Consider the following 15,871-nt stretch of genomic DNA (forward strand, 5'->3'; position numbering starts at 1 on the left):
GGTACAGGTGCCACTTCACAGACGACCTCGGGCCAGCAGCTGCCCTTTAGACACCAAATTAACTCACCAAAGTTGTCTTTCCAGCAAAGTGGGTTAATGTGAATTTGAAGCATTTATTAGCCTTGTTTTAGGTGTCTGTACCTTTCAGTGGATGGGATTGTCTAAGTATATACACAAGAATATTGTTAAACTCCTCAAAGCAGGTGATGGGGACTTTTCAAGTCCTGCAGACCGTTAGTTTATAGATTGTTTTGTTCAGGTATACAGCTCATTTACTGAGTACCTCGCATGTGCCAGACACTAATCTGCTAGGAGAGATGAGTGGAAACCGGGACCACACTGCAGATATCTGGACCAAAGCTCTGAGGAGGAAGGGCTCGCTGATTCTCCCCAGCCTCCAGAACAGGATGCCCGAAACCGTGATGATTGTTGTGATAAGTCTGAGGTGTCATTTTAGTATTGATCTATGAATTTGGCTGTCTTGTCTTTTGAACATTTCATCTCGTGGTGAGTTGTTTTAATTGAGTTTGCTCTTCGGTTGCTAAGGAAATTTGGAGGGCCTTAGTCAAGAATCGATGTACAACAAGGTGTGGTGGTGCACGCCTGTGGTCCTAGCTACTCGGGAGGCTGAGGCAGGAGGATGGCTTGAGTCTAGGAGTTCTGGGCTGTAGTGTGCTATGTCAACTGGGTGTCAGCACTAAGTTTGGCATCAATATGGGAGCAGGGGACCACCAGGTTGTTTAAGGAGGAGTGGGTGCGCTGGCTCACATCAAAAATGGAGCAGGTCAAAACTCCTGTGCTGATCAGTCATGGGATCACACCTGTGAGAGCCACTGCACTCCTGCCTGGGCAACATAGTGAGATCTGTCTCTTTAAGGACAAAAAATAGAATAAATGTAGAGACAAATGCAGGGAGGGAAGAGTCATCGTGACCTGGAATACACAATATTTGTATGTGATTTGGCACATGTTAATTGCAGCCTAAACCTGAACAGTGCCTTTGCCATACCTAGATAAATTCCCCTTCGTATGCAAGAAACATACATGACATTGTATTCGTAAGACATTTGAAATCTTGGGGGATTGTTCTTACTGTATGTGGAGAAGGTCTTAATTAAAGAGAAGAATCCAATCTTAGGGTTTAAAACTTATTAAAGCGGAAAGGAGAGAAATAAGGAGGTCTGGACTCTGGTCCCAGCCACACCTCCAATAAGCTCTGTGAGGTTGGGCATGTCCTTTAACGTGGGTGTCATTTCATGACTCTGTGACAGGGGAGTGGCCACATAGATATCTCTAAGATCCCTCCACCTCTACGTTCTATGACTGCTATTCTTACTACATTCATTCTGTAAGGAAGTTGGCATAGACCCAGAAGATAGCAAAGAAAATATGAAAGATTTGGAGAATCAGCCCTAAAAAAGCAGGTTACAAGAATCTGAAGAGACCAAGGCATGTGATGGAATTTTTATGAATTGAACAGCTCCTACTATTTCCTCTGAGAATAACCCAAGAAAGAGAGAGCTTTGATCGTATCAGAAAAGATTTAGGTTACAAAAGTAGGGATATGAGACACCAGAGAGGATGTAGGATTTCCTTATTTGGATATTTTTAACAAAATAGTAGATGGCTCTCTTTCTGGGACAGTTTGCGTACCGTCTTGCCTAGAAGCTAGGAGTGAACTGGAACAACGTGTCTTAAGCTGTGTGTGGTGACATCCTATAAAATAGGTCTCGCGTGCTGCTCTGGGAACTTCCCTGTTCTGTGTGGGGCAGTCCAGCAGCTAGGGAGCTGAGCAGCGGGCGTCTGCCTGGGGCCAGTGAGGAGAATGCATCTAGACAGAGCTTTACGTGCTGCTGAGGTAAGAGCTGGAACATAGCCCCCCAGCCCCCAGGAGCCAGGCTGGGCTGGGAGCTACCTACTCCCTCACTTGCTCCATTTCACAGGAGGCACCTCCGGGTCAAAGCTGCAGCTGCTGATGGTGCCAGCACCTATTTCTCAACCCATTTGCAATGCTTTCTAATCTAGCTCTAATTTGTATGTATACTTGTCAGCTACTGCATAGAATTTTGGAAGTTTTAACATAGAAGGGACTCTGCTTCTCAATTTACAAATGAGAAAACTGAGTCCCATAGAGGCCAGATGGAGCCTGAAGTTACACAGACAGGAAGCAGCCTAGGTCTCCTGACTGCCAAGCTTGGCACTTTCTTCCATTTCCTGCCAGTTATTTCCATTTTGATTTCTTTGGAGATGTTCAAGTATATTAATTATTTCAATATCGTAATTGCCTAGGCTGATTTAGGTATTTCATATTTTTATTTTTTTGATAAGCCTCTGTGCCAATTTCTTACACTTAATCTGGTTTTATTTTTCCTTCAGTGTCCCATGTTTAACCTTTTCACTTGTTTGTTTTTGATCATCAGAACTCTTTTCATTGCATTAACCCTTTCACAGCAAATTAGCTGTAATCCATGTGCTGCATTTGAAACTTGACATTTGACTGTGGGCTTCATGAAGCTCCAGTCTTTGTATAACTCATGCCTGCAGCCCGTCTCCAACCCCCTAGCCAGGGCAGTACTTCGCATATAGACACATATGTGGAGTGGAAGAACGAATGGATGGCATTTGGTATCAAGGCAATAATGCAATCATGGTTAAACAGCTAGCCCATAATATTCAACTTATTGAAAAGATGCATTTGGGGTACTCTGCACTTTCAGTAGGGGAAGGTCTGGATCTTAAAGTGCTTCTAGTAGAATGTGGGCTAAAGGGTAGCTGTAGAATTTAAAGATGTTAGTACCAGAAGCATCACTGTCTATAGCTCAGGGAAGGAGAGAGATGCTAAGGCAGAGAAAGGCCTGCCGAAGCCCCAGCCTGGAGTATCCCCTTTTCCTGAAGGAGGCTTGTTCTTGTGTGACACTCTTAATGGGATTGGGCAACATGGTAGAAAACAGAGGTATCAGGAATGTACTAAGGGAGAGAAGGCAAGAATGAGAACTCCTTGGATGGTGACAGAGCCAGGCTTTGTAAGATGTGCTACGCAGCTTCAGAAGCCCCTCAATGTAGTGGTCAAACCAGAGGCACCCAGAGCAATATGAGGCTGATGAAGTTTGCAGTAATCTGGCTTGTTAGCTTCCCATAAGTGTTTATGTGGCCTGAGATAACAGTGTCAGAGGAGAGCCGCTGAGTCTACGCTGTGAATAGCCTTCCCTCTACCTTCCACCCTATGACATTTACATCAGAGCCTGCGGAGAGAAGAATTCTGTACTCTGGAGCAGGCTTTGAGAGAATCCATGTATCCACAGGGAGAAAAAGGACAATCTGGAGGAGATTCTGACTTGACAAAAAGATTCATAAGAGTCCCTTTAACTGACCATCTGTATTTAAGGCCATTTATAATTATTTGGTTTCTCAAAAACAAAGTCATTTTAAAATTATATTTTCGGAATCATCCTTTATGTAAAAGTTAGGCATACCATTATCCACAGAGATATAATATGCCAAGAATATACAGTAAATTCCATATATTCTCAAAGTAAGATCTACAGTGGTCTACTTTATAAAATGAAGGGGACAGGATTAAGTAAAAGCCATGTTTTTCCTTAAATAGATTAATCTTGATGGCTTTTAAAAAATGTATGGGTATTTTATTTTACTTCAGAGTCCTACATATTTTATTTTTCGTTTCTTTAGTTGTCATAGTCTAATGCTAAAGCTTACAATATGAATGTTCTTCTAGATGATGTGTTGTTTTGGATTACTGATTGTTCTTGAGATGTTTGGAAGTTGTATGATTTCTCCTCTGGAAATGTACTGAAATTATTGAGGCAGAGCTAGGAACTTGAGTCCTGAGTGTCCAGTTTTACTTTAACTACTGAATCAAGTTGCAGGAAAAGTGGGGCACGTTCAAAAGAGTCCTTTGGCAAGGTGATACCGGGTCACCGATGCCTCCCTGATCCTGGCAGGTTATATGATTCGGCATCAGTATATTGAATCAAAATACCAACTAGCCCAGCACTACTATCTTTCAGAAATGATTCCAGCCTGTGAGCATCTCTCTCTAGACAGGTCACCGTTTCCAACCTTTCTGCTTCTTTTAATTATCAGTTATGAAACTCCTCAGAGAAAATTCCATCTACATTTTTGCATTTACTTTAGAGGATGTTTCTTCTTCTGTAAATTCTGCAGCACTGTGTTCAAGAGAAAACTCCCACAAATTGTTTCTATATTCAGACTTCAGAGAACTGAAGTGCAGGTACTTTTATGATAATTCATCCTCAGAAATTCCCTTCGCTACTGACTTGGGAAATACCAGCACCATTTAAACAGAAGCTCAAAACTCACTGACTTAAAGAAATGAGTGGCTTTTGCAGTTTGGGGTGGGGCTATTTCTTTTTCTTATGGTTTAAAAAATAATAACAGTTTTAAAAATGAACAACCAATGCTTTTTTTGTTTTGACCAATGTCTTGAGATTCTACACCTATTGATTTAATAAATGTAAGTGCTCTCACACACACAAACACACACAAAAAACTAGCAGCTCAGACATGACCTTGATGAATGATTTGTCTTCTTATCATAGATTTTTGATTTGGGCAGTAATTCAGGAGGGGAGTTCCCAAATTGAACACGGATTTGCAAAAAACCTGAACATGGTTTGTGGCAGGGCATATTTAGATGACGTAGTCATTAAAAAGGACCACACTCAATGCAGGAGTACTCGGGCAGAGCTGAAGAAACCACTCACTTATGCCTCAGAAGATACATGCTTTCTTTAGCCCCTCCTTTTAAGCTGCAGATGCCTCAGCATGCCCATTACTGCAGCAATGGCCCTATAGTTTGCTGCCTATATGGTGCCAGTAATTTGCAAACTAAAGCCATCACCAATTAATCTTACTTATATTACTTATTAATCTTACTAATATTATCATAACCCATATTTTCAAATATGCATGAATAAAAATGGGTGCATTTTTTTTCCAGGAAAACACATTCGTGGACTATGTAAAGTACCCAATATTTGATTCCAACACCAGTGGTATCTTTTGTTTTGTTTTGTTTTTTGTTTTTAAGATGGACTCTCGCTCCATCACCCAGGTTGAAGTGCAGTGGTGTAATCTCAGTTCACTTCAACCTCTGCTTCCTGGGTTCAAGTGATCCTCCCGCCTCAGCCTCCCGAATAGCTGGGATCACAGGCATGCACCACCACACCTGGATAATTTTTATATTTTTGGTAGAGATGGGGTTTCACCGTGTTGCCCAGGCTGGTCTTGAACACCTGAGCTCAAAGCAATTCATGCACCTCGGCCTCCCAACATGCTGGGATCACAGGCATGAGCCACTGCACCTGGCTCAATGTCTTTCTTAAAAATGATCTGGTCTGCCTGTTTTTACATTAATTATATCCCCTTCCTGCTGCTTTGCTTTGTGAAATTGCTGCCATTTGCACATTCAGTTTAATTGCTTAAAAGTCTCTGCTCAGTTATGGACCTTAGGGGCCCTTCTAATGGTAACTCCATCCTTTCCCTGCTCTGCTCATCAGCACCTGCATTTACAAGCTCCAGCCTGGCACTGCCTTGAGAATCTGTAGTTTCACATGGATAAAACATTTCTTCTCATTGGACCTTCATTTTCCTTATTTATAAAATGAGGACATTGTAATAAATTATTTATGAGGTTCCTTCTGTCTCCAGAAGTTAGGCTGTGTTTCCAGGATATGCTGCTCATGCTGATGGTAAAAGGGACTGTCTCCAGATATCTATTCATGTTTCTGCCCAGCACCGACAAACAGTATCACAGCAATGTCAGTTGCTGATTATCCCTTCTCCACTTTACCTTTTAAACTAAGTCAATCTACTTCTCTTTTGCATTTGCTGTTAAATCACTGAGGGTTTGGGTTTTTTAAATTTAAAGGTGTTCTCGCTGTTTGGCTTCTCAGAATTGATCCTCTCCACTCATAAATCTCGTAGAAAAATATTGTTACAGATGCTCAAGGCTTTTCATCTTGACCTGCCTGCTGTGGTTTAACAATAATATGATTTTAAAATAATGTGCACTTTCTATGTCTTTTAAATGAAGGCGCCATTGCAATTTTTATGGTAATAAAATTTCCCATTGTACCGTGATCTTTGGATATTTTGTAGATTTTCTTCCTTTACCCAACACTAGAATTGTTTTGCTTCTTCGCTGGCCCTACGTGTGACACTTAGAATGTAGTCTTGTTCTCTGCTTCTACTTATACTTATCACTAGCTACTGGTAGCGCTCTAAAATCTAACATTCTTGTGTCAAGGGTTAGGGCCAGGTTTAGAGTCAGAGATCTTGTTTGTCCTCCTTACCTTTGACATTGTTCCATGCTTTCAGGGTAACTAACTGGGTCAATATAGACGTGCTTACCTAAAATGAAGAACAGCGCCTGGCTTATAGTAGGCATTTATAAAATATTGGTTAAATGAATGAATTTATCTTATAATCCCATAAATATCCATGAACCAAGAGGTCTTAAGACATTTAAAAACATGAAGGGCTGGTCAGCCGGAGAGCTGGAGAGCCTTCTATTCATGCATATGTGGATATGGTAGAGGGTATAAAAGAGACCCAAGCCAAATTAATCACAAGAATTTAGCAAAGTATATTAATACAAAGTTATATACTAATTCTTTAAAACAGAAGCCTTGATTTCTTAACACAGGAAAGCAAAAGCTTTCTACTAGAATGCCTGGACAAGCTCACTATATTGTAGTTTTAAAAATCTCCCGTGGGGCTATCCATAGTCCATATACTTAATAACTTATTGCTGAGTGAATAAATGGATGGATGGGATGTGTGTCTAACAGGAACATGAAGGCAGAGAACCTGAGTAGACAGCCAGGGAGAGGAGAAAAGACTTGAGGATTGGAGTCTTGGCTGCTTCTCTACCAGCTGTGTGATTTGAGATCTGTATCTTAACTTCTCTGAGCTTCTGTTTTCTGATCTATACAATGAGAATATACATACCTATGCCATCAGCCTACACTGAAGGACACTGTAAGAAACACAAAACCTGTGTTTACCCCATCCCACAAATTGCCTCTTCTTAAAGCCTGTGTGAAGATTTTGTTGTCAGACATCAGATCTACTGCCCTAAGAAAATTGGTTTGTCTCATAGATAGTGAATTGTATAACCGATGATACTTCCCTTTTTGCCTTAGCTTCTAGAGAACTTGGAGCTAGATTTTCAGCCTACTTGTAGCAAAACATGCAGGGTCTTAGGCATGTATTTTAAGTATTAGAGTTCCTCCTGATCATCATCCTATTTCAGTTACATTTTCTTTCTTATCAGTGACATCATTTAGTTGGTTTAACTCTTAGGTTTGGATATATCTTTGTGACTTAGCTCAAATTATTTTGGAAAAGGCATTCTGAAAAGTAGAAAGAGAAAGGAAGGAAGTAAGGTAGGAAAGAAGGAAGGAAGAAGGAAAGAAGAAAGGAAGAGAGGGAGGGAGAGAAAGAGAAGACCAGAAAGCCAGATAGCCAGTGCCTGTCTCTTAGGATTATTGTGATGTGTAAGTGAGATTGTATTTTTAATACAATTAACCCCTCAACAGTTTCTGTCATCCTTTAAAAGATCCAATGTACCAATACTTTCTTAGATATATAAGACAAATAATACTAAAATAAAATTTGTATTAATATCAAAAATATATTTTTAATGAATACATTTAAATTTAAATGAACACATATATAATTCTATGATTTTCCAATCATGCTCCCTGGAGTTCCCACAGATGAAGGTGACAAGGAGATAAGATACCAGGGGCAGGGGGACATTTGGGTTTTTTCAACCAAAGACCTTCAGAGTTGTTAATTTGTTTGCTTACATGTAAGGTTTCTGTCAACAAAGAGTTGCTTGATGAAACAGAAGTTTGAAACCACTGATATATGTATGTGGCAGGATGGTAATTTGGTGGATAATGGATATGGATTTGCAAAATTGAGTGTGATGCATTTTTGGCCTACAGGTTTCGATGTTAAGACTGTTTTCTGTTTGGTGTGGTTGTTGGTTGCCAGCAAGAACAAATACAGCACTATAGAATAACATGAAAATATCAAAAAGAAATCTACTGAAAACAACATCCTGTCACAAATGTATATTTTAAAATCGATAACTTCCCCGAACCATCCAAAATATAACTGTGCTTAGAAACACCCCAACCCCACACTCCCACCCCACTTCCCCCCTCTGTGCCAGGAAGTTCAGCAAGCTTCAGTGGGTCTCCGATTTTTTTTTTTTTCTTTTTTTTGAGATGGAGTCTCGCTCTGTCACCCAGACTGGAGTGCAGTGGCTCCATCTCGGCTCACTGCAAGTTCCGCCTTCCGGGTTCACGCCATTCTCCTGCCTCAGCCTCCCGAGTAGCTGGGACTACAGGCGCCCGCCACCACGCCCGGCTAGTTTTTTGTATTTTAGTAGAGATGGGGTTTCACCGTGTTAGCCAGGATGGTCTTGATCTCCTGACCTCGTGATCCGCCCGCCTCAGCCTCCCAAAGTGCTGGCATTACAGGCGTGAGCCACCGCGCCCGGCCGGTGTGGATTAGCTAGGGGCATGCAGATTATCATCCATTTTCTGTTTTATTTTCCTCTCACCCACTAGAGGGCAGCAGTAATGCACAGGAAAAGGGAAATTACTCAAGCACTGTGTCTCAGCAAAACTGTTGCTTTTCTGAGAAGAAAACACCTTGAAAGCGCCTCAGATTCCCATAGCTGAATTATAAGAGGGTCAGCTTCCTTTTGTTCATCCCTAAATAATATGGAGAATTTTGATTAACTTCCTTTGAAGTTATAAACTGTATCTGTTGGCTTAGTCAAATACTAATTTTAAATATGAACGTGAAGATACCTCTTAAAAAAGACATTTGTGTAAAAGTTTAGTGTTTTAGTTGCCTATTGCTGTGTAACTACTCTAAAACGTAGTGATTTAAGACATCACTCGTTTTGTCATCTCTGTTCTTTTGGCTAACTGAGCACAGCTGGGCGATTCTGCTTAATGTGATGTTGGCTGGGAATGTGGTCATCTAGGAGCTCAAATGGGCCAGAAAGCCCAAAATGGCCCTCTCAGGTTGCTGGCATTGATGCTGGCTGTCAGATGGGATCTCAGCAGGGTTGTTAACCAGAGCACCCAGTTCTCCTTCATTGGCTTCTTTATGTGGCTTGAATGTCTCATGTCATGGCAATTGGGTACCAAGAGGGAGCTTCTTAAGAATAAGTATTCTAAAAGGAAGGAAGCAGAAGCTTCCAGCCGCAGACATCATTTCTACCACCCTGTAATGGTCAAAGCAGTTAAAAAACCAGCCCAGATTCTAGGGGAGGGAAATAAGCTCTATCTCTTAATGTGAGGAGCAGTCTGTATAGACTGGGAGGGAAGAAATTGTTGAGAGCCATCCTTGGAGACCACCACATGGAAGATTGAGAAAAAGCGTATTTCTGACTTACATTTTGGAAAGATAGTTCTAAATCATGGGGGATGCAGAAGAATATTTCTTCATGTAATAAATGGGAATTGCTTCTTAATGTGGTATTTTAAAAATTCAGATGCATAAAAGTTATCCCTTATGTTCTTCTTCTCTCCAGATCTGTTACCTAAAGCAATAAAAAATGGCCAGAGGATCAGTGTCCGATGAGGAAATGATGGAGCTCAGAGAAGCTTTTGCCAAAGTTGGTGAGTAGACCTGGCACCCCAAATTGCATCATTCTCTTCTTCACTGAGTAGCTTCAGGGTAGATTCAATGAAATGGGAACATGAGCAAAATTACAGAGGTGACAAGAAACCAGTAGTGTTCGTTTAGAGGAGCTGGGAGAACTTATTTTTGAAAGATATGCTTTAAGAAAATTACTTTTCTATCAAAACATGGAATATGGACTCTACTCTTACATAGTTTGTTCCTGGAAATGGTTCATAAGTCTTGTCTTTTACATCTTGTCTTCTTTTTTGCTGTTTCCTTGATTTTAATACCATCACATACTTCCTCTTACTCTTTATCACTAAACCTGTGGTTTCCTTAAGAGTTTCCATAAGAGTTCTTTGTGGAAACAGAGGTACCTTATAGAAATCATGACTCTTTTACTGTGGATGTTGAAAGTAATGCTAGTGCCCCTATTCAATAGTAACAGGCGTCTTGTGAGATTCTGACTCTTCTATGGGATCATGCCTCAATGCCTGAATGATAGCCTCTCTCATCCCTTCACCTTCCATCTAGTCCTCTTCCCTCACCTCTCTCTAAAAGTTGTTGACTGAATTGTCCTGCAGCTTCAGTGTATTGTGTACATTACAGATACTGATGGCAATGGATACATCAGCTTCAATGAGTTGAATGACTTGTTCAAGGCTGCTTGTTTGCCTTTGCCTGGGTATAGAGTAAGAGAAATTACAGAAAACCTGATGGCTACAGGTGATCTGGACCAAGATGGAAGGATCAGCTTTGATGAGTTTATCAAGGTGAGTACCATGTAGAATATCAGGAGACACATTTGAAACTCTTGGAACTTGAATTCCATTTTTAAAAATATCCAGAAAGACATTCCTTCCCTCCGTGCTTCAACATTACATATTCTTTCCTTTGTGATTTTCTTGATCACTGCTTGAGTTTCTAAAGATACATTATATTTTTGCAGATTTTCCATGGCCTAAAAAGCACAGATGTTGCCAAGACCTTTAGAAAAGCAATCAATAAGAAGGAAGGGATTTGTGCGATCGGTGGTACTTCAGAGCAGTCTAGTGTTGGCACCCAACACTCCTATTCAGGTAGGCTTAACTCCTGGGTGGGAGCAGGATTTCAGGATTACAGATTCTAAACTTGGTATTCAAACCTAAGGGATGTAAACAAAGACAGAAGCAAACACAACTTTATGGATGACTCCCGATTTTCTTGTGACTAAGTGGGTCAGTTCCAGGTACATAATATGGGAGCAGTCCTAGCTCTGGGTAGGGTCCAATACAAAATGATTTGATCAGCATTTAAACAATTGTTAAAGGCTGCCCAAATTCCTTTCTAAATCTTATGGACAAAATTAGCTACTCAAGCTTGTATCTTTAAACTTCATGATAATTTTTAACACCTGCTAAGTGATCAAAAAATTATGTTTTCATTGATTTTGAATAAATTTGTATATTTATTCTGAAGGCTGCCATCCAACAGCCATAATGGAAACTTCCAACAGGCCAAACAGTATAGTTATTGCAACATTTCCAAAACTGAGTTCTTCAAAACGCTAGTTGATCTTAGAGATAAGCTCATGAGGCTGGGCGCGGTGACTCACACCTGTAATCCCAGCACTTTAGGAGGCCAAGGCGGGTGGATCACCTGAGGTCAGGAGTTGAAGACTATCCTAGGCAGCATGGTGAAATCCCGTCTCTACTGGGTGCGGTGGCACATGCCTGTAATCCCAGCTACTTGGGAAGCTGAGGCAGGAGAATCGCTTGAGCCCAGGAGGCAGAGGTTGCAGTGAGCCAAGATTGTACCATTGCACTCCAGCCCGGTGACAGAGCAAGACTCTGTCTCAAAAAAAAAAAATAAGAAAAAAGATAAGTTCATGATTAAATACCATCTATAGTTGCTAAGACAATGTTTGGCCTTTTGTCTTTAAATACAGGAATTTTCAGAACCTGCTGGGGCAAATGTGCATAAGTCAGAGATACACTACACAGTGTTTCCCAAACTTTTATGACTCAAGATTTCTCTGAGGGACACCACTGTTTTTTTTTTTTTTTTTTTTTTTTTTCAGATTGCTTCACTCTTTTTTTTTTTTAATTTTTTTTTTTAAATTATACTTTAAGTTCTAGAGTACATGTGCATAACATGTAGGTTTGTTACATATGTATACTTGTGCCATGTTGGTGTGCTGCACCCATCAACTCGTCAGCACCCATCAATTCATCATTTATATCAGGTATAACTCCCAATGCAATCCCTCCCCCCTCCCCCCTCCCCATGATAGGCCCTGGGGTGTGATGTTCCCCTTCCCGAGTCCAAGTGATCTCATTGTTCAGTTCCCACCTATGAGTGAGAACATGCGGACACCACTGTTTTCAAAGACAGTTTGGGAAACACAGTGCTACGCTATGAAGACATAACTTGAGCTTTTATTAAATATCTAAAAATCACTTTCTAGCAGCTTTACTGATAGGAAAAAAAGAGTATATCCAAATGATTTTATTTTATAGCAATTTTATTATAATTGTATCAAGAAACTCACTGTCCACAGTGATCCAACATTTAAACCAGCAGGGCTAAAAGAGGAATCCTGAGTTTTGTCCTGTTAAGAATTAGATCACATTTGTATTTATATGTGCATGTGTATACATATATACATGCACATATAAATAAAATATTTTTGCATATAAATAAAATATATGTGTGTGTATACATATATACATGCACATATAAATAAAATATTTTTTATTATTTATGTATTTATATATAGAAAATAAACATGTATATATTTGCTTCTACATATAAATATATATCTGGATTATGCATATATATAGAAATAGAGAGTTAGTTTTGGCCAGTGCGGCCTGCAATCCCAGCACTTTGGGAGGCTGAGGTGGGTGGATCACGAGGTCAGGAGATCGAGACTGTCCTGGCTAGTACAGTGAAACCCCATCTCTACTAAAAATACAAAAAATTAGCTGGGCATTGTGGCGGGCACCTGTAGTCCCAGCTACTCAGGAAGCTGGGGCAGGAGAATGGCGTGAACCTGGGAGGCAGAGCTTGCAGTGAGCCAAGCTCACGCCACTGCACTCTAGTCTGGGCGACAGTGCGATTCTTCATCTCAAAAAAAAAAAAAAAGGAATAGAGAGTTTTTAAATCTGTTTGCTTTATGTTTTATGACTTGGAGTAAACATAGACTCAATGCCTATTTCCCAAGTGCTCTGAGATTTTTAAATGTTAATAAATATGAGATGATAAGATAATGGACTGAATAAACTCACGTCTTTCTGCTGGGAATGAGAATTTAAGATCCACATGCATAATTTTGTTTATAATAGAGTTTCACTTTGCAAATGAGTCACTCTAGTCATTTACTTGCAGAGGAAGAAAAGTATGCCTTTGTCAACTGGATAAACAAAGCACTGGAAAATGATCCTGACTGTCGGCATGTCATCCCAATGAATCCAAACACGAATGATCTCTTTAATGCTGTTGGAGATGGCATTGTCCTTTGGTAAATAATACTTCTTTCTTGGTTTCCAAAGAATTGCCCATTTTCTAGACCATCAACAATTAATTGTATTAATCCTAGGCCAATGTTGTTTGGTGCTCAGCTGCACCTAGAAGGCTTTTCTGGACTTTCACTTGGCCAGGTCCAGGACAGCAAACTCAATTCAAAAACAATTTATAATGAGAAATGTAAAATTGCTACTGCTTGAGTGGAGGGGAGGGATACACATTATAGAGATAAACGTGGAAGGTATAGTAACACCAAGTCAAAAGCATTAGATGTCTAATCAATGTATTAGATAATTAAGTGGGGGAAATTTATAAAGTACTGATTAAATAGTGACTATAGAAGGACATTAAAAAGTTTATCTGATGACAAGTTAAAAGTATAAAGGTGGACCAGGCATCAAATAGAAATGTAGACATTATATACGCTCAGAAGTAGATAGATAGTGTTTTATGTAATGGGGACAATTTTCCTGGTTATATATGTTTGGAATATATGCTGCTTGCTTCATCTGGGCATGGCTCACCATGAAAGCAGATAGAATTGATAACAGCAGCAGGATGATGGAAGGAGTCCTTAAACTGTAGTCCTTAAGCAAAGAAACCTTTGAGTGGGGCACAGAAATCCACAACTCAAACATTGAGGACACCTGGAAAAGGGGGAATGCATCCTATCCACGGGAGGCCTCTAAATACGGTGCTGGTCAATGCAGCATGGCGTCTTTGAAAATCCCTCTGTAGCTCTTGCTTCAGCAGGTTCTCTGTCATCACAGGCCATGCTGTAAGTAAGATGACTTGAGGTGCTTGATATGTGGGGGACTCAGGACTTAAAGGAAACGATGGGTGGGCAAGACATTGAACTTTCTCCTCTGCCCTGACCAGAGCAATTCTACTTTTGATATTTTATTTATTAGAGTTTGTCCTGATAATTCATTTTTAAAAGGTTCAATTGCTATAAAAAAAAATAAGAATTCTAGCTTTTAGGTTGCTATCCAAGGCCCCCCATGGTCTTCCCTCAATCTCCTAGTTTTACCTTCTAAGACCCCTGTGACTCATTGGTAGTCAGCCTAGGGCACTGAGAAGAATATAAAAACGTTATAACATGATTAGCTGAAGATATAAAGTTTGGTCCGGTGTCAAATAGAAATGTAGGTATTATATAAGCTCAGAATTTTATAGATAGTCTTTTATATAATGTGGACAATTTTCATGGCTAAGAAAATAAAGTATTTATGGTACAATTACTTTGATTATCCACCCAGAATTTCCTAATGTGCTAAGAAAATCAGGATAATTTTGCAGCTGTTTAGGTGAGAGAATGAAGTGGGGTCCTCACTTCCAACCTCAATATATTAATATGGCTTCAGTAGTATTCACCTTTCCCGCAGATAGTTTGAGTCTAGTCAAATGGCATAACTGATTTTATGCCTAAACATCACAGAGTCTGTTGCTGTCTTCTTTGATTATGGTCTTGCTAGAATTTAAATTCAATATTACTGGGCTCTGTTATTCAGAAGACAGCTTTCTTTAATTTAAGTGTTTCTCTTTCAGTAAAATGATCAACCTGTCAGTGCCAGACACAATTGATGAAAGAACAATCAACAAAAAGAAGCTCACCCCTTTCACCATTCAGGTATGTCTTCCCACCATTATCGTAATACAGGATTTGTTTGGCATCAATGAGCATCATAACTGCTGAGTCAGCCTTTTTCAGGGGCTCAGACATCATTCCCAAAACCCAGGCTTTGGGCTGGTGACTAGTCATACTTCAGGGATAAAGGGATACATATCTGAGCAGCAAGGAAGGGAGACTGGTGGAGTGGTAGCAGCTGGGGCTTTGTATGTTTTGTTTTGGCCACTTAGGAATAAAATTCACTTTGGCTAAAGTTTTAACTCAAGCTTTTCTTAGCAATTTATCTTTGATTTGATGCCAAATAAATAGCATTTTAGCTGAAAACATAAGCCTTTCTAAGAAGCAAGGGGTGAAAAATGGGAAGTACTCTGGCAGCCTTCATAGTAATATTGGCCACAGCCACGAGTATAATAGATACAACTTGCTTTTATTCCATCAATTTGTTGATTAACTGGAATGGTAACCAGCAGTAAGTGTATTTCTGTGTAGTCTTCCAATATTTTAACATTACTGTAATTCTCTTACTAAGAAACCATATCTAACTTCTTAAATCACGAACAATACATTATCTCCTGTGTGGATTTCAACAAACTTGTGTACTTTAAAAATGGAAATGAATCAAATTGAGAACAATGATTAAACACGTATGAATGCATTTAATGTTAAATTTACTCATAATCTTGACCATATATAGAAACAGTATTTTTCACTCATCATTTGAGCACTAGAACAAGGACCCACTTTTCTTCTGATAGTTCTTTTCCTAATTCACTGGTAGCCTTTGCTTTGTTTTTAATTTGTCAATTAAAACAATTTCTATACATCTCTGACACTGATATCTCTTCCTTTTTAAACCCAAGAATAGTACATAGAGAGTCTTGACTGAAATCTTCCTTGACTCTCTCTCAACTATATGTGAGTTACATTACCTGCATTGTTGTTACTCATAAGAACATAGAATCTATGAGTGTGTGTGTGTATACTCGGGTTCCCTAGTTATTACGGATACTCAACAAATCGACCTAGTAAAAACCACTG

At 39.7% G+C, this 15,871-nt stretch overlaps 1 protein-coding gene across 2 annotated transcripts in view; it reads left to right on the plus strand.

The window, feature by feature from the left end:
- LCP1 (lymphocyte cytosolic protein 1) overlaps positions 1–15,871 on the plus strand; it is a 71,989-nt gene that overhangs the window by 27,401 nt on the left and 28,717 nt on the right. Inside the window, exons 1-6 of one of the 2 annotated variants that reach the window (XM_017870955.1) lie at positions 1,753–1,858; positions 9,605–9,692; positions 10,306–10,469; positions 10,646–10,775; positions 13,066–13,198; positions 14,752–14,833. In XM_017870955.1, coding sequence (XP_017726444.1) covers positions 9,629–9,692; positions 10,306–10,469; positions 10,646–10,775; positions 13,066–13,198; positions 14,752–14,833 — 573 coding nt within the window. In that variant the 5' untranslated portion in view covers positions 1,753–1,858; positions 9,605–9,628. Of the gene's footprint in view, positions 1–1,752; positions 1,859–9,604; positions 9,693–10,305; positions 10,470–10,645; positions 10,776–13,065; positions 13,199–14,751; positions 14,834–15,871 lie in introns of those variants that run through there. The other variant, XM_017870954.1, reaches the window with a different exon arrangement.

Source organism: Rhinopithecus bieti, unplaced genomic scaffold (genome assembly GCF_001698545.2).
Source record: "Rhinopithecus bieti isolate Rb0 unplaced genomic scaffold, ASM169854v2 scaffold_5273, whole genome shotgun sequence".
NCBI classification, from domain to species: domain Eukaryota; kingdom Metazoa; phylum Chordata; class Mammalia; order Primates; family Cercopithecidae; genus Rhinopithecus; species Rhinopithecus bieti.